A 27,296-nucleotide genomic window follows, 5' to 3' on the forward strand; every position below is an offset into this window, starting at 1 on the left:
ATCCTCACATTTACTAGGTCATTTCCACCCGTGAATGACCAGCACCAGTAGGCCAGTGGCTACTCTGGATATGCTCACTACCACGGGCAGGACCTGGGCCCAGGCCAGGCCCCGAACTCTTCTCCAGTGAAACTTGAGGTCACAAACTCCCAGCACGCTTCCACCCGGTCTCGACTCAGTCCGCCGTGCTGCCCAGAATATGTGTGAGTGACCTAGGATCCAGATGCTAGGTCTCGACAGATCTAAAAGAAAAACGGTTACTTCTCTTGTATGCAAAACATTTTCCATCATCGTGTCAGTAAACATCATTGTATTAATGTTTCTTTTAGGTTTGAAGGTGCTTAGATAAATAAATATATGTATATCATTTCGGTTAACAATTTTTTTTTTTTTTTTTGTGTAATATATAAACGTGCCAAACAGTGGACAACTGGTGGCAGGGAACTACAGGACTGCACGGATAGGTATGAAGCTGGCCCTTGCTGCCTCGGTTGTCGTGTCGATGCGGAAGGAGTGCATGCCATAATCTCCTGGTTGTAGGTCCAGGTAGGAAATAGACATTTTGAGCAATGCCGAAAGTTGTGTCGCCATGAGCGGGATCGCTCTGCGTGCTCCCAGAAGAATTTGTTGGGAACCCAAGACTCTAAGTGTCGCTGCAAGGTAAGGATGGGACATAGGATACCTGAAAACGGGAAAATAGGGAACCAAACTCCTCTACCGAGCTGATCTGTTTTGGAGCGCCTTATGCGAACCCGTACTCCACCATTGCAAACTATAACATTGTCGCGTAACAGACCACCGGTGCGACCTAGGGACCTGCTAACTAATTCGCTGACCATCAAAGCTCCGAAGAATGCTAGCGAGAAGGCGGCCGAGAACAAGAGGACCTCGCTGTCATTGGTGCAAACGTCACCTAGCTGGTTTATTATGCCGGAAAGGATGGCGAATGAATTGGCCTTCCTGTTCTCCGTGCACCAGCGCTTTCAGCCTTTAACGGCCTGTTTGAACAGAAAGGCCTTGGTGACATCGGTCCATCCACGAACCTGAAAGTGAGAGGCTATTCCTGCAACCCGCAACTACGCTACTGTGCCCGGCAAGCCACTGGTATGTAGATGCGTTATGTCTCGAGCAACGGAATTGCTAAGAAAAACCGGGGACACCTGGCTAGGCAGCGGTTGAACTATATTGAAATCATTCGTCCCCAGCCTTACCATACAAATGCCACGTTGATGGGATGCCTTAACCAGCGGAATCAACTGTCCACAGGGACCGTCCAGAGGGACTGTGGACACTTTTGGCCATTGTTGTCAGATTCTGGGTGCAATGCTCGAAACTTCTGAAAATCAAATGCAATAAGGCATCAGCGATAGTGTTATCAATCCCCGGTATGTGGATGGCCCTGACCCAGATATTATGTTCAAGGCACTTAAGAACTAAGTATCGTAGCAAGCTGATCACCGGTGGTGAGGAAGATGCGAGGTGGTTAACGGCGTGGACGACACTTATGTAGTCAGTCCTGAAGCGGGTCCGATTGTTCGCCAACTTTTCTGCCCAAAGACTTGTAGCTACTATTATAGGGAACAGCTCGAGTAAAGGTTTTTTTTTTTTTTTTTTTTTTTGTCCACCCAGACAGGTGCCATGTGTTGGGCCAGCGATTAGCGCACCAATTGGGACCAAGGTAAAGGCCGAATCCGGTGGACCCGGCAGCATCCGAAAATAGATATATCAGCGCTGGAAACTTCCTGATCCTGGAAACATGAACGCCCATTGTAAGTAGCTATGAAGGACCTCCATACACCGAGCTCCTCACGTAGAGCGCTGGTGATGCAAATCCTTTGATGGGAGGCAGTTATGCTCCTAGTGGCCAGGCAGAGCCTCAGGGAAAAGCCCCTTCCCATGGGCATGACTCTAAAGGCGAAGGCGAGCAAGCCTAATAGAGATTGCATTTGCGCCAGGGTTACCTTACGAACCGCGCAGAACCCGTCAATGAGCGGTGGTTTTTTCAACCTTTTCGAGTGGTAGCCGAAACATCATGATAATTGAGTCTATTTCGATTCTCAAATGAAAAGGCAGGTCACAGGGCCAACTGTTTTTTCGGCCAACAGCGGAAACCAAACTTGTCCGCTAATGCCTGGACAGATTTTAACGCGGTTGAGCATGCTTTAGAGTTGGTGTGGGAAAACGAACAAGAAATCATCCAAATAATGGGTGACCAATTTATTCTTTGCCACGTACTTAACCACCCATTCCAGGAAAGAGCTGAAGAGCTCGAAGTGTGAGCAGGATATGGAGCAACCCATGGTAATTCACATGTGGTAACAGAATTTTTTGTTGAAATAGCGCCCTAGCAGGTGGGACAATCGGGGTGCACTAGTAGCGGGTGAAAAGCAGATGCTATGTCCGATTTTGCCATTAGTGCTCCTTACCCTGCTTTTCGCACCAGTGCGACCGCTTTGTCAAAATGCGTAGGAAACTGCTGAGTCCTCTGTGGGGATGCCGTCATTGACTGACCGCCCAGCCGGGAAGGACAAGTAGTGTATGAGGCGAAATTCACCCTTTTCTTTCTTAGGCACTATCCCTAGGGGTGAAACGCGAGGGTTTAAGAATGGTAAATCTATAAATGGGCCTGCTAGTCGGCCTAACGCCACTTCCTTCAGTAGTTTGTTCGCCAGGACCTGTGGGAGGTCCCGGGCCGATTTGAGGTTGGGGGCGAAGGTTAGTTCTGAGGAGAACATAAAGGGGGATAAAGAAACCGTGGTTGAAACCGTCCCTAATAGCGTTGGCCGCAGCCTTATTGGGGTAACGTTCTAGCAATGGCTCCACCACGTGCACGTTCACTGGAGTCTTTGGGACTTGGTGGTGCATTTTTAGTGTGACGCCTGTCTGGTTGCTTAACGCATTTGGAGGAGGTGTGATTGCCTCCGCACGATGAGCATTCGTGCTTGTATTTGTGGAGTTCTTGAAACCTGTAATGGCCTTCATTGAAAAGCCAACAGCGACCTGGTCTGCGGACATTTGCAGCTCCAGGTGTAGCGTGGTGAGAGGAAAAGTTTGGTGGGCCTGGAAACGACTGGTGGGACTTTTGCGCCATCATAAGCCACGAATCGGTGGCCTTAACTTCCCAACGGTTGGAATGCCAAGCATCTTCTAAATTCTTCGTCGTACTTCCACCACGCAGAACCCCAATGGGTTTTATAGGAGTTGAAAATGGTATTGCAGTATTTTGCGAATTGACTCTTTTCTTTGTTGACTGTTTTTTGGTCCACTGATATTAGGGAACAGATATCGACGTATTCGTTTGCGCGAATTTTTTATTTATTTATTTATTTTAACTGTATCTGGTGTTAGGTGAGTTCCCAGCTGTGATACACAGCAGTAGAACACGTCCCTGTGTAAGTCGGGCGCTGCTGCGTTACATCCTGATGTTGTACAAACGCGGGGTTAACCAGAGCTACTCCTGATGGTGTTAACAAGATCGCCCAATAAAAGTGGCGTACGTTTTGCGCCATTTTCCGAAACCCGTAGCGTTCTCATTTTGGGATCTATGGCGCAATGACTGCTTATTTTGCGTCTCGAGTTTACATTTTTTAATGGTACCATTTTGCGCAGATGCTACTTTTGATCGCCTGTTATTGGATGTTACGCAAAACACGCGGTGACCAAAAGCGTAATTTTGGGTGTTTGTTTTTTTTTTTTTTTTTTTTTGCTGCTACGAAATTTAACAATCAGATTAGGGACTCTAGATTGTGAGTTCCAATGGGGACAGCGTCGCCAATGCATACAAAGCGCCGTGGACAGCGCTACCCAAGTGAATAAAATTATTAGCATTATTATTCTTTAATTGATTTTATATTTTGATAGATCATGCTTTTCTGAACTTGGCGATACCAAATATGTGTATATATGTATACATATTTATTTATTTATTTTTTTTTTTAATTTTATTTATTTTTTTTTTATTTTATTATTTTATTTTATTTATTTATTTTTTTATTTATTTTTTTTTTTTTTTTTTAAACTTGTCCCTTTAGGGGGATGTATGGATCAACAATTCGATCGCTCTGCACTATCTGCAGATCTCAGCTACACAGCTGAGATCTGCAGATACACTGCTTTACCCTCAATGCCGGAAGTATGCCGGCACTGAGAGCAAGTGACTCAAGGTAGCTACAGGCGTCATCACATGACCCTGTGCTACCATGGCAACCAACGAAAGTCATGTGATCACGCACGTGACTTTCGGTGGGGGCGGTGGTACGTGATAGTAATGCCCGCGCATATACATCTCGCTGCCAGACTTTGGCAGCGAGATGTAAGGGGTTACAAGTTGCAGGTGGAAGCGATTCCACCCGTAACTTGTAGTCACACATGTCAGCTGTTAAAAACAGCTGATATGTGCGCCGAACACCGCATTCTGTTGCTTTTCAGGATTCTGACGTCACTTCCGGTCCGGGACCCGAAACCGGAAGTGACGAGTTATCATGTGATCGCCGCATCACAGGAAGTGACGCGGCGAACATGGATAGCAGGATGTGACGCGACCTCCGTATGCCACAGGGAGTCACACGGGGCCGCGTCATCCCGGCGGGGGGAGGTGCGCGAGGTGGCCATGGCGACCGGCGTGATGTGGGGGGGGATCAGGGGCTTAGGGCCGGGAGCTAGGGCCGGGAGCAGGAGGTGAAAGCGGACCGGACCTTCTGGACCGGGCCGCCCTGCGCCTGGAATCTGTGGTGGGGCTTAGACGCTGCGGTGGACGGGAGGGTCTGGAAGACCTGCGCCCACCGCTGCTGGGAACCGGCAGGAGGGAGCTGGTGCCCACAAGGGAGGCAAGCCATTCGGCTCCCTCCCGTCCGCTCCTTTCTCTTACCGCTGCTTCCAGGGGGTCCATCGGCGATGCTCACCCTGAGGGCAGATGTGGTAAGAGGAAGGAGGGACTCCGGCAGCTGTTTATATGCCCTGGAGGAGGTCCCAGCAGGGAAGGGGGGTCAGCGGGGGGCATTGCACAATGGGAAGGAGGGAGAGGTGACCATGGGGGACGTAGCGAGGGGCTCAGCAGTCAGGGGCAGCGGCATCGGCCGCAGTGCCCTGCATTGCGCGCACACAGCTCCGCACCATACACATTGCACACACAGCTCCGCACCATACACATTGCACACACAGCTCCGCACCATACACATTGCACACACAGCTCCGCACCATACACATTGCACACACAGCTCCGCACCATACACATTGCACACACAGCTCCGCACCATACACATTGCACACACACAGCTCCGCACCATACACATTGCACACACAGCTCCGCACCATACACATTGCACACACAGCTCCGCACCATACACATTGCACACACAGCTCCGCACCATACACATTGCACACACAGCTCCGCACCATACACATTGCACACACAGCTCCGCACCATACACATTGCACACAGCTCCGCACCATACACATTGCACACAGCTCCGCACCATACACATTGCACACAGCTCCGCACCATACACATTGCACACAGCTCCGCACCATACACATTGCACACACAGCTCCGCACCATACACATTGCACACACAGCTCCGCACCATACACATTGCACACAGCTCCGCACCATACACATTGCACACAGCTCCGCACCATACACATTGCACACAGCTCCGCACCATACACATTGCACACAGCTCCGCACCATACACATTGCGCACACAGCTCCGCACCATACACATTGCACACACAGCTCCGCACCATACACATTGCACACACAGCTCCGCACCATACACATTGCACACAGCTCCGCACCATACACATTGCACACACAGCTCCGCACCATACACATTGCGCACACAGCTCCGCACCATACACATTGCGCACACAGCTCCGCACCATACACATTGCGCACACAGCTCCGCACCATACACATTGCACACAGCTCCGCACCATACACATTGCGCACACAGCTCCGCACCATACACATTGCGCACACAGCTCCGCACCATACACATTGCGCACACAGCTCCGCACCATACACATTGCGCACACAGCTCCGCACCATACACATTGCGCACACAGCTCCGCACCATACACATTGCGCACACAGCTCCGCACCATACACATTGCGCACACAGCTCCGCACCATACACATTGCGCACACAGCTCCGCACCATACACATTGCACACACAGCTCCGCACCATACACATTGCACACACAGCTCCGCACCATACACATTGCACACACAGCTCCGCACCATACACATTGCACACACAGCTCCGCACCATACACATTGCACACACAGCTCCGCACCATACACATTGCACACAGCTCCGCACCATACACATTGCACACACACAGCTCCGCACCATACACATTGCACACACAGCTCCGCACCATACACATTGCACACACAGCTCCGCACCATACACATTGCACACACAGCTCCGCACCATACACATTGCACACACAGCTCCGCACCATACACATTGCACACACAGCTCCGCACCATACACATTGCACACAGCTCCGCACCATACACATTGCACACAGCTCCGCACCATACACATTGCACACAGCTGTGCCGCAGGCCCCCATAATCCCGTGTAGAGCCCGGTTCTATACATCTATAGACTGACGGCGACACTGCTGAGCAGACACTTCTATTCCATCACAGCCCTGCGCGTAACTCCTCCTCCTAAGCACGTGACTGATCACATGGTCGTGACATCATCACAGGTCCTTTAGCTGCCCAGGATTTCGCATCTACCGAGAGTTCAGGCAGGGAAAAGAGGAAAAAAACGCAGCAGCAGCAGCAGCAGGCGGCGCGGGGCGGTGCCAGTGTCTCCGGCCGCAGTGACGGCCCCTCTCTCTCCGGAGCTTCACTCTCTTCTCGCTCCTCGCCGTCACCAATGTGCTGATTAGGAGTAAACCCCAGAAACTCTCCGCACCGGGACTGGACCTGCTCCCGCTGCTGGCCTGGCAGGAAGGAGGATCGAATACTACCCCTCCGTACTCAGGAGGAGCCCGGAGCCGTCTGCGCTGGAGAAGAGCGACATGAACACCAACATCATGTACGCCAGCAGGAAGAGGCGCAAACCCGTGCAGAAGGCGTAAGTCACCCGCCGCTGTGCGGCTCCGCAGGCCCCGGCGCTGTGCAGCACGTACAGTGTGGGCGAGGGCAGGCAGGGGTTAAAGGGAACGACCTGCAGAGGGACGGGGGCAGGACGGGCAGAGAGAGGGGGGGACGGGGGGCAGGACGGGCAGAGAGAGGGGGGGACGGGGGGCAGGACGGGCAGAGAGAGGGGGGGACGGGGGGCAGGACGGGCAGAGAGAGAGGGGGGGACGGGGGGCAGGACGGGCAGAGAGAGGGGGGGACGGGGGGCAGGACGGGCAGAGAGAGGGGAGGACGGGGAGGACCGGGGGCAGGACGGGCAGAGAGAGGGGACGGGGAGGGCAGGACGGGCAGAGAGAGGGGAGAACCGGGGGCAGGACGGGCAGAGAGAGGGGGGGAGGCAGGACGGGCAGAGAGAGGGGAGGACCGGGGGCAGAGAGAGGGGGGGAGGCAGGACGGGCAGAGAGAGGGGAGGACCGGGGGCAGAGAGAGGGGGGGGAGGCAGGACGGGCAGAGAGAGGGGAGGACCGGGGGCAGGACGGGCAGAGAGAGAGGGGACGGGGAGGGCAGGACGGGCAGAGAGGGGACGGGGAGGGCAGGACGGGGAGGGCAGGACGGGCAGAGAGAGCGGGGAGGGCAGGACAAGGGGGGAGGGCAGGACAAGGGGGGGGGGGAAGAGAGGGGAGGACCGGGGGCAGGACGGGCAGAGAGAGGAGGGGACGGGGGCAGGACGGGCAGAGAGAGGAGGGGACGGGGGCAGGACGGGCAGAGAGAGGAGGGGACGGGGGCAGGACGGGCAGAGAGAGGAGGGGACGGGGGCAGGACGGGCAGAGAGAGGAGGGGACGGGGGCAGGACGGGCAGAGAGAGGAGGGGACGGGGGCAGGACGGGCAGAGAGAGGAGGGGACGGGGGCAGGACGGGCAGAGAGAGGAGGGGACGGGGGCAGGACGGGCAGAGAGAAAGGAGGACGGGGGGCAGGACGGGCAGAGAGGGGTCAGGACGGGGGGCAGGACGGGCAGAGAGAAAGGAGGACGGGGGGCAGGACGGGCAGAGAGGAGGGGACGGGGGGCAGGACGGGCAGAGAGAAAGGAGGACGGGGGGCAGGACGGGCAGAGAGGAGGGGACGGGGGGGCAGGACGGGCAGAGAGGAGGGGACGGGGGGCAGGACGGGCAGAGAGGGGAGGACAGGGGGCAGGACGGGCAGAGAGAGGGGACGGGGAACAGGACGGGCAGAGAGGGGAGGACCGGGGGCAGGACGGGCAGAGAGGGGTCAGGACGGGGGGCAGGACGGGCAGAGAGAAAGGAGGACGGGGGGGCAGGACGGGCAGAGAGGAGGGGACGGGGGGCAGGACGGGAAGAGGGGAGGACGGGGGGGCAGGACGGGCAGAGAGGAGGGGACGGGGGGCAGGACGGGCAGAGAGAGGGGACGGGGAACAGGACGGGCAGAGAGGGGAGGGGACGGGGGCAGGATGGGCAGAGAGAGGGGAGGATGGGGGGGGGGTAGAGAGGGGAGGACCGGGGGCAGGACGGGCAGAGAGAGGGGGGACGGGGAGGGCAGGACGGGCAGAGAGAGAGGGGACGGGGAGGGCAGGATGGGGGGGGCAGAGAGGGGAGGACCGGGGGCAGGACGGGCAGAGAGAGGAGGGGACGGGGGCAGGACGGGCAGAGAGGGGAGGACCGGGGTCAGGACGGGTAGAGAGGGGTCAGGACGGGTAGAGAGGGGTCAGGACGGGCAGAGAGAAAGGAGGACGGGGGGCAGGACGGGCAGAGAGGAGGGGACGGAGGGGAGGACGGGCAGAGAGAGGGGAGGACGGGGGGACAGGACGGGCAGAGAGAGGGGAGGACGGGGGGACAGGACGGGCAGAGAGGAGAAGACGGGGGGGCAGGACGGGCAGAGAGAGGAGACGACGGGGGGGCAGGACGGGCAGAGAGAGGAGACGACGGGGGGGGCAGGACGGGCAGAGAGAGGAGAGGACGGGGGGGCAGGACGGGCAGAGAGGAGAGGACGGGGAGGCAGGACGGGCAGAGAGGGGAGGATGGGGGGCAGAGAGGGGAGGACGGGGGGAGGATGGGGGGCAGAGAGAGGGGAGGATGGGGGGGACAGGACTGGCAGAGAGGGGAGGACGGGGGGGCAGGACTGGCAGAGAGGGGAGGACGGGGGGGCAGGACGGGCAGAGAGGGGAGGACGGGGGGGCAGGACGGGCAGAGAGGAGAGGACGGGGGGGCAGGACGGGCAGAGAGAGGAGAGGACGGGGGGGCAGGACGGGCAGAGAGAGGAGAGGACGGGGGGGCAGGACGGGCAGAGAGGAGGGGACGTGGGCAGGACGGGCAGAGAGGGGAGGATGGGGGGCAGAGAGGGGATGACGGGCAGAGAGAGGGGAGGACGGGGGGGACAGGACGGGCAGAGAGAGGGGAGGACTGGGGGACAGGACGGGCAGAGAGGAGAGGACTGGGGGGCAGGACGGGCAGAGAGAGGAGAGGACGGGGGGGCAGGACGGGCAGAGGGGAGGATGGGGGGCAGAGAGGGGAGGACGGGGGAGGATGGGGGGCAGAGAGGGGAGGACGGGGGAGGATGGGGGGCAGAGAGGGGAGAATGGGGGGACAGGACTGGCAGAGAGAGGGGAGGACGGGGGGCAGAACGGGCAGAGAGGAGAGGACGGGGGGGCAGGACGGGCAGAGAGGAGAGGACGGGGGGCAGGACGGGCAGAGAGGAGAGGACCGGGGGAGAGGACGGGGGGGGGCAGGACGGGCAGAGAGGAGAGGACGGGCAGAGAGGAGAGGACGGGGGGGCAGGACGGGCAGAGAGGAGAGGACGGGGGGGCAGGACGGGCAGAGAGAGGAGAGGACGGGGGGGCAGGACGGGCAGAGAGGAGGGGACGGGGGCAGGACGGGCAGAGAGAGGGGAGGATGGGGGGCAGAGAGGGAAGGACGGGCAGAGAGAGGGGAGGATGGGGGGACAGGACGGACAGAGGAGGGGACGGGGCAGGACGGGCAGAGAGAAGGGGAGGATGGGGGGCAGAGAGGGGAGGACGGGGGGAGGACGGGCAGAGAGAGGGGAGGATGGGGGGGGGGGCAGTACGGGCAGAGAGAGCGGACGGGCATCAATTGTGTGTGTATATAATGGAGATGTGAGTGATACTTGATATGTTTTCTGTATTTGTGTATTATATGCATTTGTGTGTAATATATCATGTATATGGAGTGTATAATCTATATATGTGTGTTATTTGTCTGTGATACATTTTTATATACACATATAGGGCTTGTCCTGTGCCTCTGAATGTTATAGATATGTATTTTATTTTATGTAGATTATAAATTAGTAAGTGTGTGTAGTGTGCAGTGTGTTGTTTGTACACTACACACATTTTAGATATAATATTTTCTATAGTTACATTTTTCTGATATTGTCCCTTCCAGCTTTTGATAAGATAAAACGCCTCCTAATACTGTAAATGATTGTGATAAGTGGCGCCCCCTGCCTGCTGATCAGTGGTGCCATCTGAAGATGTAGGTCAGGTATTTGGAGATGTCACTTCTTTCTTTCTGTGTCCTGTTATTTAACAGCTTGGTGAGGATGGGGTTAATGATGGCCCTGTCCTGGAGCTCTGCTCTGTCCTGGATGTAGGGAGGGGGGTTGTGGCCCTTATTAGAGTGCTCTGTTCGGTGTACTCAGTGTCCCTCGCAGTTCGATGTACTCGGTGTCATTCAATGTACGTCGCAGTTTGGTGTACAAGGTGTCCCTCACAGTTTGGCGTCCTGGCAGTTTGACGTATGCGGTCTCCCTCCGCGTACATGCATCCCTCGCAGTTCGGCAAATGTGGTGTCCCATACATGTTCGGCGTCCCTCGCAGTTCGGCGTCCCTCGCAGTTCGGCGTCCCTCGCAGTTCGGCGTCCCTCGCAGTTCGGCGTCCCTCGCACGTTCAGCGTACACGTCGTCCCTCGCAGTTTGCGTCCCTCGCAGTTCTGCGTCCCTTGCACGTTCCGCGTACACGTCGTCCCTCGCATTCGGCATCCCTCTCAGTTCGGCGTCCTTCAGTGTACACGGTGTTCCAGTTCGGTGCTGTTTTTCTCCGCCTGCTCCACCCCTCATTGTTCAGTCTCTTCCCTGTCCTCCAGCTCTTCCTCACTTTTCCATATAGTTTTTTTTCATGTTATTGGTCACCTGCAGTGCTAAAAAGTTTTTTTTTTTTTTGTTTTTTTTTGGACCCCGCAGAGAGGTTTCCTATGAGTGCCTGTCTCTGTAGTGGTCAGCTGTCCCCTGCCTGCCGTGATGACAGCCGTAGCCGCACCACGCAGCCACTGCCTCAGGACTTGTATACAGTCCGGGCAGCAAAGTGAAAATTTGAGTTGATTGAAGGAAAGAGGCGACCCCTGAATCCAGCGCTGTGCAGGACCGATAGATATAGGGGAGAGGTAGCCAGCGCTGTTACGGGGGCTGATATCCCGGCACCGTCCCCACTCCGGCTCCACGATCACTCATGTAAATATCAGAACAATGAAGTTATGAAATAGTTCTGAAATGTACACGCATATTTTGTCTATAGTCGGGAGATTGCATCCATCCTAGTCTCGGATTTCTCACAGACCCGAGCTTCTTCCCCAATGCCAGAAACCTCGCAGGAAATGGATCCTTTTTTTTAAGGAATGTTTCCCCTCTTGAAAAATAAGGCACAACTGACCAGCAGGGGTTTATGTCACCAGCGGCCGGTGTCACATGCACAAGGACCATGGGAAATTCTGATCTAGGAATTTCTAAGAAACAAGCAATGAAGCAAAAGGGAAAAAAACTGTCAGCAGAGAGCGGGGTGTAGGGCGAGGGGCCTCCTTCCTCCTGGTTCGTGCCGTCTGCAGACGGTGGTGGGAGCGCGGCTTGTTGGGACCTGTAGGATGATACCACTTTACTGTTTGTCATCCTAACATTAGAGAAGGGGGGGTCTGACTGGAAATGTGACGAATCCCCATATTTTACTGCATTGGTTTTCAGAGACAGGATGCAGGAGATGGGGCCGGAGTCATTATGGCCGGCGCTTACATTGCGGATTCAACCAGAAATGCAAATATTTATCTAAATACATGGACATTTGTAACTCAATATAATACTTATCACAGCCGTTTTGTTAATATATATAATGTGTGTGTGTATATACATATACTTTTTTAGTCTATACAATATTTTTGGATGTGAGTGGAGAGTACTATTAAAAATAAGTCCTAACCAAAAAACTGTGTAGCAAATACACGACATGTCAGTGTGCCCAAAGAATACAAACAAAACATATATGTGTGTATATATGTGTATATATATATATATATATATATATACACATACACACACTCTCTCATATGTAATATACACATATATATTATAAAATACACACAATCTCAAATATATATATATATATATATATATTATACACACACACACACACAATCTCATAAATAATATATATATATATATATATATATATATATATATATTTATATATTTATGAGATTGTGTGTGTGTGTGTGTATAATATATATATATATTTGAGATTGTGTGTATTTTATAATATATGTGTATATTACATATGAGAGAGTGTGTGTATGTGTGTATATATATATATATATATATATATATATATATATATATATATATATATGAGATTGTGTATAATATATATATATATATATAAGCTATTGCAATATCTGCATGCCATTTTCTTTCCCTGTAAAATATCTTGATTTTTTTTTTTTTACCCTAAGACTTATGCTTTTTTATTTGTTATTTAAGCACTAATATATGCATATATATTTTTTTAAATTTCTTTCGCACGTCCTGCCTAGCTGTCCTGATAAATTATTATTTTGATTATTTCATTCTTGAGCGCTGTGTATATAGTCTGTGTACATATAGTGACTTGTATTACTTTGTTGTTGCCACATGCGTTATTTTGTGAATTGTCTCGGTATTCTTTTTGTCAGTCAGTGGTACCATCGCTTTAAAGTCTTTTACTTTTTTCGTTAGCAGAGTTATCAGACCGGATAGAGGAGACTCATAAAAAAAAAAAAAAAAAAAATCCCCCTCTCTCCCCCCACACCCATGGTCACTGCTTTCTTGTATGTCCCATGCGCTATTTATTGGGTCCTCTCAGATTAAGATGAATGTTGTATAAATCCAGTCTGCATCTCCTTTAGGGCTCCTGAGTTTCCGAGGCAGTGAGAGGGTTAATGGCGGCTTAGTGGTATGTTACAATGCAGGAAGGGTGGGCTCCACGCCAAATAATGTCAGAGGACAGCGGGAGGACCTTTGGTCTTTATTTAGAAGGATCTTCAGTCTTTGCAGCAATAATGCCTGTTACATCTTCCATCCTGCGTAGTTCTTGCAGGGAGCGGGGCAGGTTTTCACAGGTCATTTTCCAGTTTTGGGAGCGCTGCTTTAAATTAAGTGTTTATAGAGCAGTTCCTGCGCTGCCTCTTATTTCGTGCCTTGACATTGTACATGACATGAACTCGCTCAATGCCGAGGTCTTTTATTTTCTTCTTATTCAATTAGACGTGCTTTGCTTTGTGAGCAGCGAGTGACGGGTGCGGGGAGCCGGGGACCGTCCATGTTCAGTGTAATAGGGTCATGTACACACAGGACTATAGGGCCGTGGTGGCGTAACTGGGAAATCTAATCGCTCTGCCGCTTACTGTATATTATCCCAGAATTTCCCAGGTTTCCACCCTCCAGTTTTCTGTAGACATGGCTGTCTCTGTAGGAAATACATTATGGAAATGTAGGGAGAGGCGTTAGATTGTGGATGAATTGGTTAAAGGGAAATGAACGCTAAAATAGTGTATAATTTATGTATAACTGAGTGTTTCGGTTTACACCCCTTCCTGGATGAATAATAGATGAGGTTTGTATGTCCACTTACAACTATTGTGGAGATGTGCGGCACAGACACTAGATCGGTGTTTCGTGTCACCACAAATGTAGGTGGCCAAATCACATTATCCTCTTTAATTGGTTAAACAGTGTCACCTTTATAGACTCTCTAAAACTGTCCAGCTTAGTGGTGGGTTATTGGTTTCCAGCTTTACAGGGTATTAAAGAGGACTTGTCATCAGTAATGATGAGCGAGCATTGCCATGCTCAGTACTCGTAACTAGTGATGAGCGGGCACTACCATGCTTGGGTGCTTGGTACTCGTAACTAGTGATGGGTGGGCACTACCATGCTTGGGTGCTTGGTACTCGTAACTAGTGATGGGTGGGCACTACCATGCTTGGGTGCTTGGTACTCATAACTAATGAGTGAGCACTACCATGCTTGGTACTCATAACTAGTGATGAGCGAGCACTACCATGCTTGGGTGCTTGGTACTCGTAACTAGTGATGAGCGAGTATGGCCATGCTGAGTACTCTTAACTAATAATGAGCAAGCACTACCATGCTTGGGGGCTCAGTACTTGTAACTAGTGATAGGCGGGCACTACCATGCTTGGGGGCTCAGTACTCGTAACTAGTGATGAGCGGGCACTACCATGCTCAGGTGCTTGGTACTCGTGACTAGTGAATGGCGAGCAATATGATGCTCGGGTGCTCGCCACTGATAACTAGTGATGAGTGAGCACTACCATGCTCGGGTGCTCTCTACTGATAACAAGTGATGAGCGAGCACTACCATGCTCGGGTGCTCAGTACTCGTAACGATCAATTAATGCTTGGTAGGGTGAGACTTGAGTACCCAGGTAATGGACGTCAATAGGGAACATGACCATTTTTCCAGATTTCTCAGTACAATTCACCAGTTCCCCACTGACTTCCATGGTACTTGGGTCGCGCCCATTTGGGCAGTCACTGGTTGTTACTAGTACCGAGCATAGTAGTGCTTGCTCATCACTAGTCATCAGGTAAAGTGTCCGTTTTTTGCCCTTATTTTACCACTGCCCCTGAGCATTCTGCTTTTGTTTTTAAATCCACAATGCGTTCCAGGGATTCAGGCTCTTTTTCTATCTAGTTCTAATTTTATGATCTTTACCAAGGAGGCGTTGCTCAGGGGGTAATGGAGCCGAGCAGCTAAAGACACGACCCCAAAATCCTGTGATCACCGCCCTCTTATTGAAGACCATAAAAATTACAGCTAAATAAAAAATCACTCAAGTGAACAGCTGGAATAAAACTGGAGCAAACCCTGTCCCTTTTTGGCTTGTGACAGGTCTGTGTAATGACAACCATCCCCGCAGCTCCGTCACGGTTTCATAGACTGCAGGCGCTGCTGATCACAGTATAAAGGCCGCTTTACACGCTGCGATATCGTGCCGATATCGCTAGCGTGGATACCCGCCCCCATCGGTTGTGCGACATGGGCAAATCGCTGCCTGTGGCGCACAATATCACGCGGACCCGTCACACTACTTACCTGCCGAGCAAAGTCGCTGTGACCGGCGAACCGCCTCCTTTCTAAGGGGGCGGTTCGTTCAGAGTCACAGCGACGTCACAGCAGTGTCACTGAACCGCCGCCCAATAGAAGCGGAGGGGCGGAGATGAGCGGGGCGTAACATCCCGTCCACCTTCTTCCTTCCTCATTGCCAGCGGGCGCAGGTAAGGTGAGGTTCCTCGTTCCTGCGGTGTCACACATAGCGATGTGTGCTGCTGCAGCAACATCGTACCTGCAGCAGCAATAATCGAGATTAGGGGGGCATGTCACCGATGAGCGATTTTTGAACGTTTTTTGCGACGATTCAAAATCGCTCATAGGTGTCACACGCAACGGCATCGCTAAAGCGACCGGATGTGCGTCACAAATTCCGTGACCCCCAACGAGATCGCTTGAGCGATGTTGCAGCGTGTAAAGCGTCCTTTAGAGCAGATTTGCAGTACCTGGTGAGGAAGGGCGATAGTGTCCTGCTCCATAGGACTCCTGAAGACAGCCGTATTTTCAGTCCGAGAGCAGCCGGACCTGATCAAACTCAGCCCGGTATTACTCAATGAGGCAGAGCAGATGTACAGCCTCTGAAAACCAGATCTCATTCAAATCTATGGATCTGTGAAATGCCTTTCAAGTGCTGTCCGATTTTTCATGGACTGATAGAATGGAGACTTTTTTTTTCTATTCTCCACCTAAGAGAAAAAAATAGATCGGGCTCGGATCAGCATATTCTGACCTTCTTTCTAGTATGGAGAAAATAGTTGTATGAAGCTAGCCATAGACTGCATGCATCCGCTGTAAACAACTGATCGGGAAGTGGCTGCTGGATGACAGACCGCCACATGGATCCGATATTGATGACCCATCCTAAATTGTAGGAATATGAATGTGGTGGAAAAAACACTAACCCCATTATCGCCCCATGATGTTTATGTTTAGTGTGTGGAGCAGACTCCAGAACTGAGCCTGCACCACACAGGGCAGATGCTGGCTGTGTTACACTGTCTGCCTCTAATAGCAGTGATCAGAGGTGAGCCTGCACCACACAGGGCAGATGCTGGCTGTGTTACACTGTCTGCCTCTAATAGCAGTGATCAGAGGTGAGCCTGCACCACACAGGGCAGATGCTGGCTGTGTTACACTGTCTGCATCTAATAGCAGTGATCAGAGGTGAGCCTGCACCACACAGGGCAGATGCTGGCTGTGTTACACTGTCTGCCTCTAATAGCAGTGATCAGAGGTGAGCCTGCACCACACAGGGCAGATGCTGGCTGTGTTACACTGTCAGCATCTAATAGCAGTGATCAGAGCTGAGCCTGCACCACACAGGGCAGATGCTGGCTGTGTTACACTGTCTGCCTCTAATAGCAGTGATCAGAGCTGAGCCTGCACCACACAGGGCAGATGCTGGCTGTGTTACACTGTCTGCCTCTAATAGCAGTGATCAGAGGTGAGCCTGCACCACACAGGGCAGATGCTGGCTGTGTTACACTGTCTGCATCTAATAGCAGTGATCAGAGGTGAGCCTGCACCACACAGGGCAGATGCTGGCTGTGTTACACTGTCTGCCTCTAATAGCAGTGATCAGAGGTGAGCCTGCACCACACAGGGCAGATGCTGGCTGTGTTACACTGTCTGCATCTAATAGCAGTGATCAGAGGTGAGCCTGCACCACAGGGCAGATGCTGGCTGTGTTACACTGTCAGCATCTAATAGCAGTGATCAGAGCTGAGCCTGCACCACACAGGGCAGATGCTGGCTGTGTTACACTGTCTGCATCTAATATCAGTGATCAGAGGTGAGCCTGCACCACACAGGGCAGATGCTGGCTGTGTTACTGTCAGCATCTAATAGCAGTGATCAGAGGTGAGCCTGCACCACACAGGGCAGATGCTGGCTGTGTTACACTGTCAGCATCTAATAGCAGTGATCAGAGGTGAGCCTACACCGCACAGGGCAGATGCTGGCTGTGTTACACTGTCTGCCTCTAATAGTAGTGATTAGAGCTGAGCCTGCACCAACAGGGCAGATGCTGACTGTGTTAGGCTACATGCGCACACTGCTTTTTTTGCTGGGTTTTTGGTGCGTTTTTGGCTGCAGTTTGTCAGAACTTTCTGACATCTGACTTCCCAGCGAAGTCTATGAGAAGTCAATTTTCTATGCGCACATTGCAGTTTGTCAGCGTTTTATTTGTCAAAAGTTTGTGACAAAAAAAATGCAGCATGTTCATTCTTCCTGCGTTTTTGTCAACATTTGTCACAAAAACGCAGCAAAAACGCAGGGTGTGAAAAACGCACCAAAAATGCTCTCTCTGACAAGGTGCAGTTTTGGCTGCAGTTTGTGAACACAAAAAGATGCAGCGTGCGCATGTAGCCTTACACTGTCCGCATCTAATAGCAGTGATCAGAGGTGAGCCTGCACCACACAGGACAGATGCTGGCTGTGTTACACTGTCTGCCTCTAATAGCAGTGATCAGAGGTGAGCCTGCACCATACAGGGCAGATGCTGGCTGTGTTACACTGTCAGCATCTAATAGTAGTGATCAGAGCTCAGCCTGCACCACACAGGGCAGATGCTGGCTGTGTTACACTGTCAGCATCTAATAGCAGTGATCAGAGCTGAGCCTGCACCACACAGGGCAGATGCTGGCTGTGTTACACTGTCTGCCTCTAATAGCAGTGATCAGAGCTGAGCCTGCACCGCACAGGGCAGATGCTGGCTGTGTTACACTGTCAGCATCTAATAGCAGTGATCAGAGCTGAGCCTGCACCACACAGGGCAGATGCTGGCTGTGTTACACTGTCTGCCTCTAATAGCAGTGATCAGAGCTGAGCCTGCACCGCACAGGGCAGATGCTGGCTGTGTCTCATATTCATATCGGCAAGAAAGTAAAGTCATGGCTCTGAAAATGTCTGAGGAAAAAATGAAAACTGTCTGCCTCACTGGTATTAAAGTTTTCAAAATTTAAAAATAGGAGAACATTGTAGAAGGACACTCCTCTTCGAATAAATACTTTGCAGTGAAAAGTGATCCTAAAACAGGGTATGTCTCTACCAACTTTGAGGCTGACATTTCTGCCCACGCTTCCTTGAGAAATATCTCTAGCTCAGTAAGATTGGATGGAGGCGGCTGAGCTACAATTTTCAATTCTTACCCCAGTTTCTCAATGGGATTTAAGTCTGGACTGTGACTGGACCATTCACACATGAATATGCTTTGATCTAAACCATCCATTGTAGCTCAGGCAGGATGTTTAGGGTCGTTGTCCTGCTGGAAGATGTCACTGGTGACAAGGGAACACAGGGAAGCCGATGCTGGTCCAAAGGCTGGGGCCCCTGCACTCACCCTAACACCTGGAGGTACCCTTAAGGGTTGCGAGGTCCAGGCCCCCAACCTAAGCCCTAACGCCTGTCCTTGTCCCTGATAAAACCCCCATACCACCAACCGGGGGATTGGGGGGGAGGGACAAGAACCGAAGTTAGCTACTCATACACACAGGAACCACACACCAAGGAGCCACTAAGTGCACGAGGGAAAACAGCATAAAAGGGGGGGAGAAAGCAAACTACTGGGGAATATCCATACCGTTCAACCAGCACACATAGAACTGCTGAAGCAAGAACCAATGCTGCAGGTCACGGAGCGAGGGTAATACCAGCTCCTCTCTCCTCCTGGCCAAGCTTCCAAATGATGAAAATAACACCCCCCCCCCCCCCTTTGGGGGAAGTAGAGGGTATTTATAGAACCTGGGCGTGGTCCCAACCGGAAACACCTGACCTGGAGTCTGGAGCTGCTGGAAGGAAAACTGACATTAACCCTCTCCTCCCCAAAGGAAATCTATTTAAGGGCTCTTTTCCACTTGTGATTTTTGTGTGCAAGTGTGATCTGATAAATCATAGGATCACATTCTCACCAATGTTAACCTATGGGGCAGTGTCCTCTTGGTTATTTTTCGTCGACACGAATCGTGCTCTCGGTGCAATCGTTGCATGCTGTGTTTTGCAGCGAGTCTCAGCTCACGCATCCCCATACAAGCCTATGGGAGCGTGTGAAACATCGCACTGCACTTGCATGTTATGCGTCTGCGGTGCACGCAGCGACAGACAGTGAAGGAGATGGGGAGTAAGTGCTCCTTCCCTCTTCTCCACACCTGTGATGCAATCGCAAGATCGCATCACAGCCGCGTGACACTCGGCTGACAGTCGCAGCAGAGGGTCATTAGCATATCACTTCCGATACTCTCACATTGGAAGTTGTACGCAAGTGGAAAATAGCCCTTATAAAGAGTACCACAAGATAAAATGAGACTCTGAACCGGTCATGAAAATCTGCAACAGAGGAAAGTCTGTAACAGAAGGTGAACCTAAGCCCCCGTCGCAAACCTTTTGCATCCTCTAACAGGATTTTTTCCAGGATTGCCCTCTATTTAGTGCAATCTGTCTTCTGATTATCTCTGACCAGCTTCCTTGTCCCTGCTGAAGAAACCCCTCCCCCACGACAGCATGATGCTGTTGCCACCATGTATGACAGCGGGGATGATGTTTTCTGGGTGATGTGCAGTTTTAGTTTTCCACCACATATAGCAGTTTACATTTAGCCCAAAAATTTCTACTTTGGTCTCATCTGACCAGAGCACCTTCTTCCACATGCTAGATGTGTCTACATGGCTTTTTGAAAAACATAAAACGAGATTTCTTATAGCTTATGTTCAAAAATGGCTTTCTTTTTACCACTCTTCCATAAAGGCCAGATTTGTGGAGTATATGACTAATAATTGTCTTATGGACAGATTCCCCCATCTGAGCTGTGGATCTGCAGCTCCTCCAGAGTGACCAGAGGCCTCTTGGCTGCTTCTCTAATCAATGCTTACCTTGCTTGGGATGTCAGGTTTGCATTTGTGCCATATGTCTTCTATTTTTGGATGATGTATTGAATTGTGTCTGTGAGATTTTCAGAGATGGGCTATTTTTTTTTTTTTTTTTTTTTAATAATCTAACCCTGCTCTACTCTCCTCCACAACTTCATCCCTGACCTGTCTGGTGTGTTCCTTGGATTTCATGTTGAGGTTTAATCCCAAATGTTCTCAAATAAACCTCCTGAGGCTTCACAGAACAGCTGTAGTTATACTGAGAATAAATTACACACAGGTGGACTCAATTTACTAATTAGGTGACTTCTGGAGTCACTCAGGATTCCTTGTAGGGTTATTAGACTACAGGGGGCTGCATTCACATCAGTTTTCCCGATTTATATCTTTAAAATATTTAAAAGACCATATAGAATTTCCTGTACACTTCACAAATATATGCTACTTGGTGTTGGTATATTATATATTTTTTCTTCAACTTTTGCATTTGTGTAACTTTTTTCCCTTTTGTTGTAATAAATGCAACCTACCAAAGAAAAGAATGAAAAGAGAAGGAAGTTGAACCTTCCTATGGGCAGCGGTGGTATACATACTGTAATTTAAAAAAAAAAAAAAAAGTCTTTTGGTTGACTTTTTTTTTTTTTTTTTTGTAGAAAATCCAAAAATGTTGAGCCCTCCTCTTATAATTTTACTGGATTAGCGAAATTTAAAATTTTCATTTTCTTTGGAAAGACCATATTCTTTTCTTGCATTAGTTGGCAATGATTTTAATTGAATCTAACGGAACTCCCCAGCCCCACAAAACTAATTACATGATCAAGTTTCATGTTCAGTCTGTTGCTCCCTGAATGAAAATCACTGTGCTAACTCATATGCAAATGGGACTTAAGTGCTCTGGGCGTGGCGAAGCACTTCCCAAGGACCTGCCTTCCGGCTTCATTTCCCACCTACCTCTGACGGACAGCTCACACGTGTAGTCAATCCAGTGAGCTGTCAAGCAGAAGAATGTGATGTTGAGCCCATTGACCACTGCGGGAGGTTGGGGACCCCCAGCATTTATCATGCTCACTTTCAGCCGGGTTTTGGAGCGGACCCACCTGAAAAAGATGTGGTGTTCACATACTCTAAAGGATACCTGTACAGATGTGTTGTTGACCTCTGATTCCTATATTTTTGCCTGTAAGTGAATTATCTCTTCAGGACAGGAGACAAACTCTAGCGCAGCGCCACCTATTGGAAGTAGCGATCCTAAAAGTTAAATGTGGATTTTTAACAATCCTTTACATATAACTTAGGATATATATGCCAGATCAGAATCCCAATTTGCAGACACGGTGTTTTGGGGTGCTTGCCCCTCGTCAGTGCAAAGTATAGGGTGTCTGATCTGGCTCATGAGAAGCTTTGTGGGGACCACGGGGGAACACTATTCTCCTTATGGAGACTTAATTTGTTTTCAAGCTCAACTTTTAGAGCATAAATTACAATAAAATTCTAACCAAGAAGAACTTCTTTTCCTAATACAGGGCGGCCCAACGTGATCTAATAATAATGTATCGATATAAGTTTCTGTCACTGCTTTAAGGGGGTGTTACACGCAGCGATATCGCTGGTAAAAGCACCTGCCCCCGTCGTTTGTGCGTCACGGGCAAATCGTTGCCCGTGGCGCACAACATCGTTCGGAGCCGTCACACGGACTTGCCTGCCTAGCGACGTCGCTGTTGCCGCCGAACCGCCTCCTTTCTAAGGGGGCGGTCTATGCGGCGTCACAGCGGCGTCACTAAGCGGCCACCCAATAGAAGCGGAGGGGAGGAGATGAGCGGGACGTAACATCTTGCCCACCTACTTCCTTCCTCATTGCGGGCGGCCGCAGGTACGAGGTTGTTCCTCGTTGCTGCGGTGTCACACGCGGCGATGTGTGCTGCCACAGGAACGACGAACAACCTGCGTCCTGAACAAGCAACGATTTTATGAAAATGAACAATGTGTCAACGATAAGGTGAGTATTTTTGATCGCTGACACTCGCTCTGAGCTGTTACACACAATGATGTCGCTAACGACGCTAGATGTGCGTCACGGAATCAGTGACCCCGGCGATATATCGTTAGATACGTCGTTGCGTGTAACTGGGTCTTTAGTCCTCTGTTGGTGTCCAGAACACTTCTGGCAGGGACGGGCAATTCACTGCAAAGGCCACATGTCTGTGTGACCAGAACTGGATGTACAGAGAGCAGCTCCGTTCTGGTAATATGGAAATGTAACCACTGTCGTCGTCAAACAATGGCCAAAGCCGTATCTCATTGGGCATTGAGTTATAGCAGCACCTACCTTCCCCTCCACAGTGCCATGGGGAAGCAATCGGTAATTTAAAAAAAAAAAAAATAATATATATATATATATATATATATATATATATATATATATATATATATATATATATATATATATATATATATATATATATATATATATATATATATATATATATATATATATATATATATTAGACCATATTTGACCTAGTATTGCAAAAATGAGATGGTTACCCCCTTTAATTCAATATTACTTAGACCTTAGGTCTGCAAGTAGCTTCCTCAGAGGAAGAGGTTGGAAGCTCTAGTGCCCCCTATTGGAAGCAGCATTCCTGAAAGTCAATATCGACCCTTTTTAATGGGTTATGACACAGGGTAAGAAAAAAAATCAGAAACTCCTTTTGCAGACTTATGCTTGCCCCTCATCCGTGCAAAGCAGGTGATCTGATTTGGCTGATTGAGAAGCTTTGACTATAAGGGGTAAATGTTTCTTTGAGAAGAGCGCCAAGTTGGTGTGTAAGACGTGTAGGCCGTGCTATGTGCCTTTTGGAATTTAAAGGTGCAAATAGCTGTTCTGAACGGAAGAGGATGGGCGCTTTAGATTAATAGGCCATGCAATTCGAAACTTTATACCATTGAATCTCCTTGTGGAGCTTGGTTCCATCTAGTAGGATTCTGACCTCAGGCAGACTGTTCACATTACAAAAGCTTTATATTGCTGCCTTGTTTCCCTCCACCTCAGACTTGTCTTGGCTTTCCGTGGTCTTTTTGTTGTTCTTTAATGTGTTAATCCTCGTTTCTCCGGATAATAAGAACTTTTGAGGGATGAAAAATAAATCATGTTTCGTCTTGCCCAGCAGAACTGTAACTTGCCCTAATTTGCTTGGGTGCAATTTAGAGACGGGAACAGTTTCATTTATTCTTTTAATGTTCTGTGTATTTAGAAATGTCTGTTAGGCTACATGCGCACGCTGCTTTTTTTCCTGCTTTTTTGCTGCTTTTTTGGCTGCAGTTTTGTCAGCAGAACTTTCTGACATCTGACTTCCCAGCAAAGTCTATGAGAAGTCAGATTTGTCATGCACACATTGCAGTTTATTTGTCAGCGTTTTTTTTGTCAAAAGTTTGTGACAAAAAAAATGCAGCATGTTCATTCTTCCTGCGTTTTTGTCAACATTTGTCACCCATTGAAATCAATGAGGGCATCAAAAACGCAGGAAAAATGCATGCTAATCAAAAGTGGTGCATTTTACCTGCCTTTTACCTGCGTTTTTGCTAGCAAAAACGCAGGTGATTTGTCAGGAAGTGAGGTCAGGCAAGTGGTCCCGTCCCGTCCTCCATGTGTTCCCCGAAGTACCGCTGTCCCCAGGGGAGATGATGTGGAGGACGGGACTATCAGCAGCGGCAGCGAGAGGGGGATGGACATTGGCAGCTGAAAACATTGATTTTTCCCTCTCGCTGCTGCCGCCGCTGATAGTCCCGTCCTCCACGTGTTCCCCGAAGTACCACTGTCCCCAGCGTGCACGCACAGGGGAGATGATGGACCCCTCTCACTGCCACCGCCGCTGAAAGTCCCGTCCTCCACGCTCCTGCCAGCTCACGCAGTAGGGCGATCAGCTGAGCTGTCACTGAGGTTACTCGCGGCCACCGCTGGATTCAGCGGTGGCCGCGGGTAACCTCGGTGACAGCTGAGCTGATCGCGCAGCTGCCTTCATTAGCTGCATGGAGGTGACCGGAGCGGCTGTGTCTGCTGCTGCTCCTGTCACCTGCATGCAGCAGAGCTGGATGCGACGGTGGAGCATGCTGGATTACGCCGGACATGGAGGGCTTTGTCGGGGTTAATAAATTGGTAATGAGGGAATGTGTTTGTGTTTTTTATTTCTAATAAAGGATTTTTCAGGTGTGTGTGTTTATTTACTGTCACTTACAGATTAATCATGGAAGGTATCTCGTGGAGACGCCTGACATGATTAATCTAGGACTTATTGGCAGCTATGGGCTGCCAATAACTCCTTATTACCCCGATTTGCCAACGCACCAGGGCAAATCGGGAAGAGCCGGGTACAGTCCCAGAACTGTCGCATATAATGTATGCGGCCATTCTGGGCGGCTGCTGACTGATATTGTTAGGCTGGGGGGCTCCCCATAACATGGGGCTCCCCATCCTGAGAATACCAGCCTTCAGCCGTATGGCTTTATCTGGCTGGCATTAAAATTGGGGGGGACCGCACGCCAGTTTTTTTTAATTATTTATTTATTTCTAATTTTTTTTTTTTCAATTCAACAAGCTTTATGGGCTTGTTTGAACTGAAAAATACATGAAACAATTGTTGACAAAACTGCAGCCAAAAACGCACCAAAAAAGCAGCAAAAACGCACCAAAAAAGCACCTACATTTTTTGTGACATTTCCAGGCTCTCTCTGACAAGGTGCAGTTTTGGCTGCATTTTGTGAACACGAAAAAGAAGCAGCGTGCGCATGTAGCCTAAGGAGGCGAGGACTGAAAGGTGAGATAGTCTCTAATGTTCTACTAAATGAATCTCCAGAGCCAGAAATCAGTGGTGGTGGTCCCTATTGCACCAACGTATGAATCGCTAGTAAATGATCCAGCAGATCTAAGATGTATTTTTGTTCATTCAGTTAGTCTCCTTGTGGTTTACTAGAGTATTATATGGAGTAGGGATGCTAAAGAGACTGAAATGTGTAGAATCAACTGCTGCAAATGGTATCATCTCTTAATGAGCGGTCTCGTGAAGACCACCATTTCTATCTGCCCTATAATGGTTAAAGAGGTTCTCCACTACTTTTAGGCTATGTGCACACGTGTGCCTAATTCATGCAGTTACGCTGCACTTTGTAGCGCAGCATAACTGCATGCGTCCTGCGTCCTCTGCACAATCTATGGAGATTGTGCAGGGGCCGTGCGCACGTGGCATATTAGAGCGCAGCGCTTCGGCTGCTGCCCGAATCACTGTGTTCTAAGAAGTGACATGTCACTTCTTCCGTGCGCTTTGTCGGCAGCCCCTGCTCTGTCTATGGCAGGAGCTGCAGGCAGAGCGCACGTTCTCGCCGGCACCATGCGCTTCAGAACGCAGCTTTTCAGCTGCGCTCTGAAGCGCACCTTACACTGATGGCCTAGCCTAAGGATAGGTCATCAATGTCTTATCGTCCAGGTCTGACACCTGGCACCCCCACCAATCAGCTGTTCTACATGCCGGTGGGGGCAGCAGGAAATGCTCAGCTCCAGAGCTGCCTCGTCAACTGATAGTGGCCATGGCCGGGTACTGCAGATCCGATTCCCATTCAAATCAATAGGAGCCAGATGTTCATTACTCAGCCTCGGTCGCTATCTGATGGGGCAGCTCCAGAACTGAGCATTTCTGGCCACCTGCTTATGCCACCAGCACGGAGAACAACTGATCAGCAGGGGTTCTGAGGGTCGGCCAATCAGACATTGATGATCTATCCTAAGAATAGGTCATCAATGAACAAGTAGTGGACAACCCCTTTTAAGGCTAGTTTCACACTTGCATTCAGCGCATTCCGTCACTATGGAGAATAGCGCAGTCCGTTAACGGACTGCGCTATTCTCCATAAAGTTGTATGGACGACGCACTGTAACGCAAGTGTCTGCGTTGCATCCGCTGGACGACGCAGCGTCGTTATTTTGACGCTGTCGGGCGGATGGAACGCAGCATATAACGTTTTTCTGCGCTTGGCGGAGTGTCAAAAAAACGCAACCTGCAGGAATCCGTTGTTTTTATAATGGACGCCTATGGTGGTGGATTCCGTTAGAATGCGTCATTTGACGGATTCCGTTAACACATCCGTCTTTACACACCTGCGCATGCTTGGATGTGTTAAGTCAAGGAAAAAAACTATAACGGATTGCGTTATTTTGTACGATCCGTAGCATTGCGTTGTGCCACTATATGCAACGCATCCGTTGCATGCGTCACACAACGCAATGCTACGGATCCCGTCCAACGCAAGTATGAAACTAGCCTAAGGGTACTTTCACACATCCGGATTTTTGCTCTGCGGCACAATACGGCGTTCTGCAGAAAAACCGCAACCGGCTTTTGTAACGCCGATTGCGTTTTTTTTTGCATTGACTTACATTAGTGCCGCATTGTGCCGTAGGGGCTTGCGTTCGGTCCGGTTTTTGCCGCATGCGGCAGATTTAGCCGATGCGGCGGCCGGATCGAACGTACCCTGCAACGTTTTTTGCTCCGGCAAAAAACACCGCATCGCGCCGCATCCGGCCGCTGCGGCGCATTTTTCAATGCATCCCTATGGAGGCCGGATGCGGCGCGATGCGGAAAAAAACCGCATCCGGTCGCCGCATGCGGTATTTTCCACTGCGCATGCTCAGTAGCATGCCGCAACCGGAAAAAACCGGACCGGCCGCATGTAAAAACGTATGCAAAGGATGCGGTGTTTTCACCGCATCCGTTGCATAGTTTTCACAGCCGGATTGAGCCGCAGGGCTCAAACCGGATGTGTGAAAGTAGCCTAAGTCTCATGCAAAAGCCCTTCACAAAGTATATTGTGGTCAGCCATTTATACAAAATTGCTTGAGGATACTGCAGCCAACCATACTTGGATTTTAATGCTA

General features: G+C 50.3%; 1 protein-coding gene across 2 annotated transcripts in view; it reads left to right on the forward strand.

Moving 5' to 3' along the window:
* The first annotated feature begins 6,743 nt into the window (after positions 1-6,743).
* AHR (aryl hydrocarbon receptor) overlaps positions 6,744-27,296 on the forward strand; it is a 178,601-nt gene continuing 158,048 nt past the window's right edge. For both annotated transcript variants that reach the window (XM_075315371.1, XM_075315373.1), the window contains exon 1: positions 6,744-7,098. In XM_075315371.1, coding sequence (XP_075171486.1) covers positions 7,043-7,098 — 56 coding nt within the window. In that variant the 5' untranslated portion in view covers positions 6,744-7,042. The remainder of the gene's footprint in view (positions 7,099-27,296) is intronic.

Source organism: Anomaloglossus baeobatrachus, chromosome 6, assembly GCF_048569485.1.
Source record: "Anomaloglossus baeobatrachus isolate aAnoBae1 chromosome 6, aAnoBae1.hap1, whole genome shotgun sequence".
Taxonomy (NCBI): Eukaryota; Metazoa; Chordata; class Amphibia; order Anura; family Aromobatidae; genus Anomaloglossus; species Anomaloglossus baeobatrachus.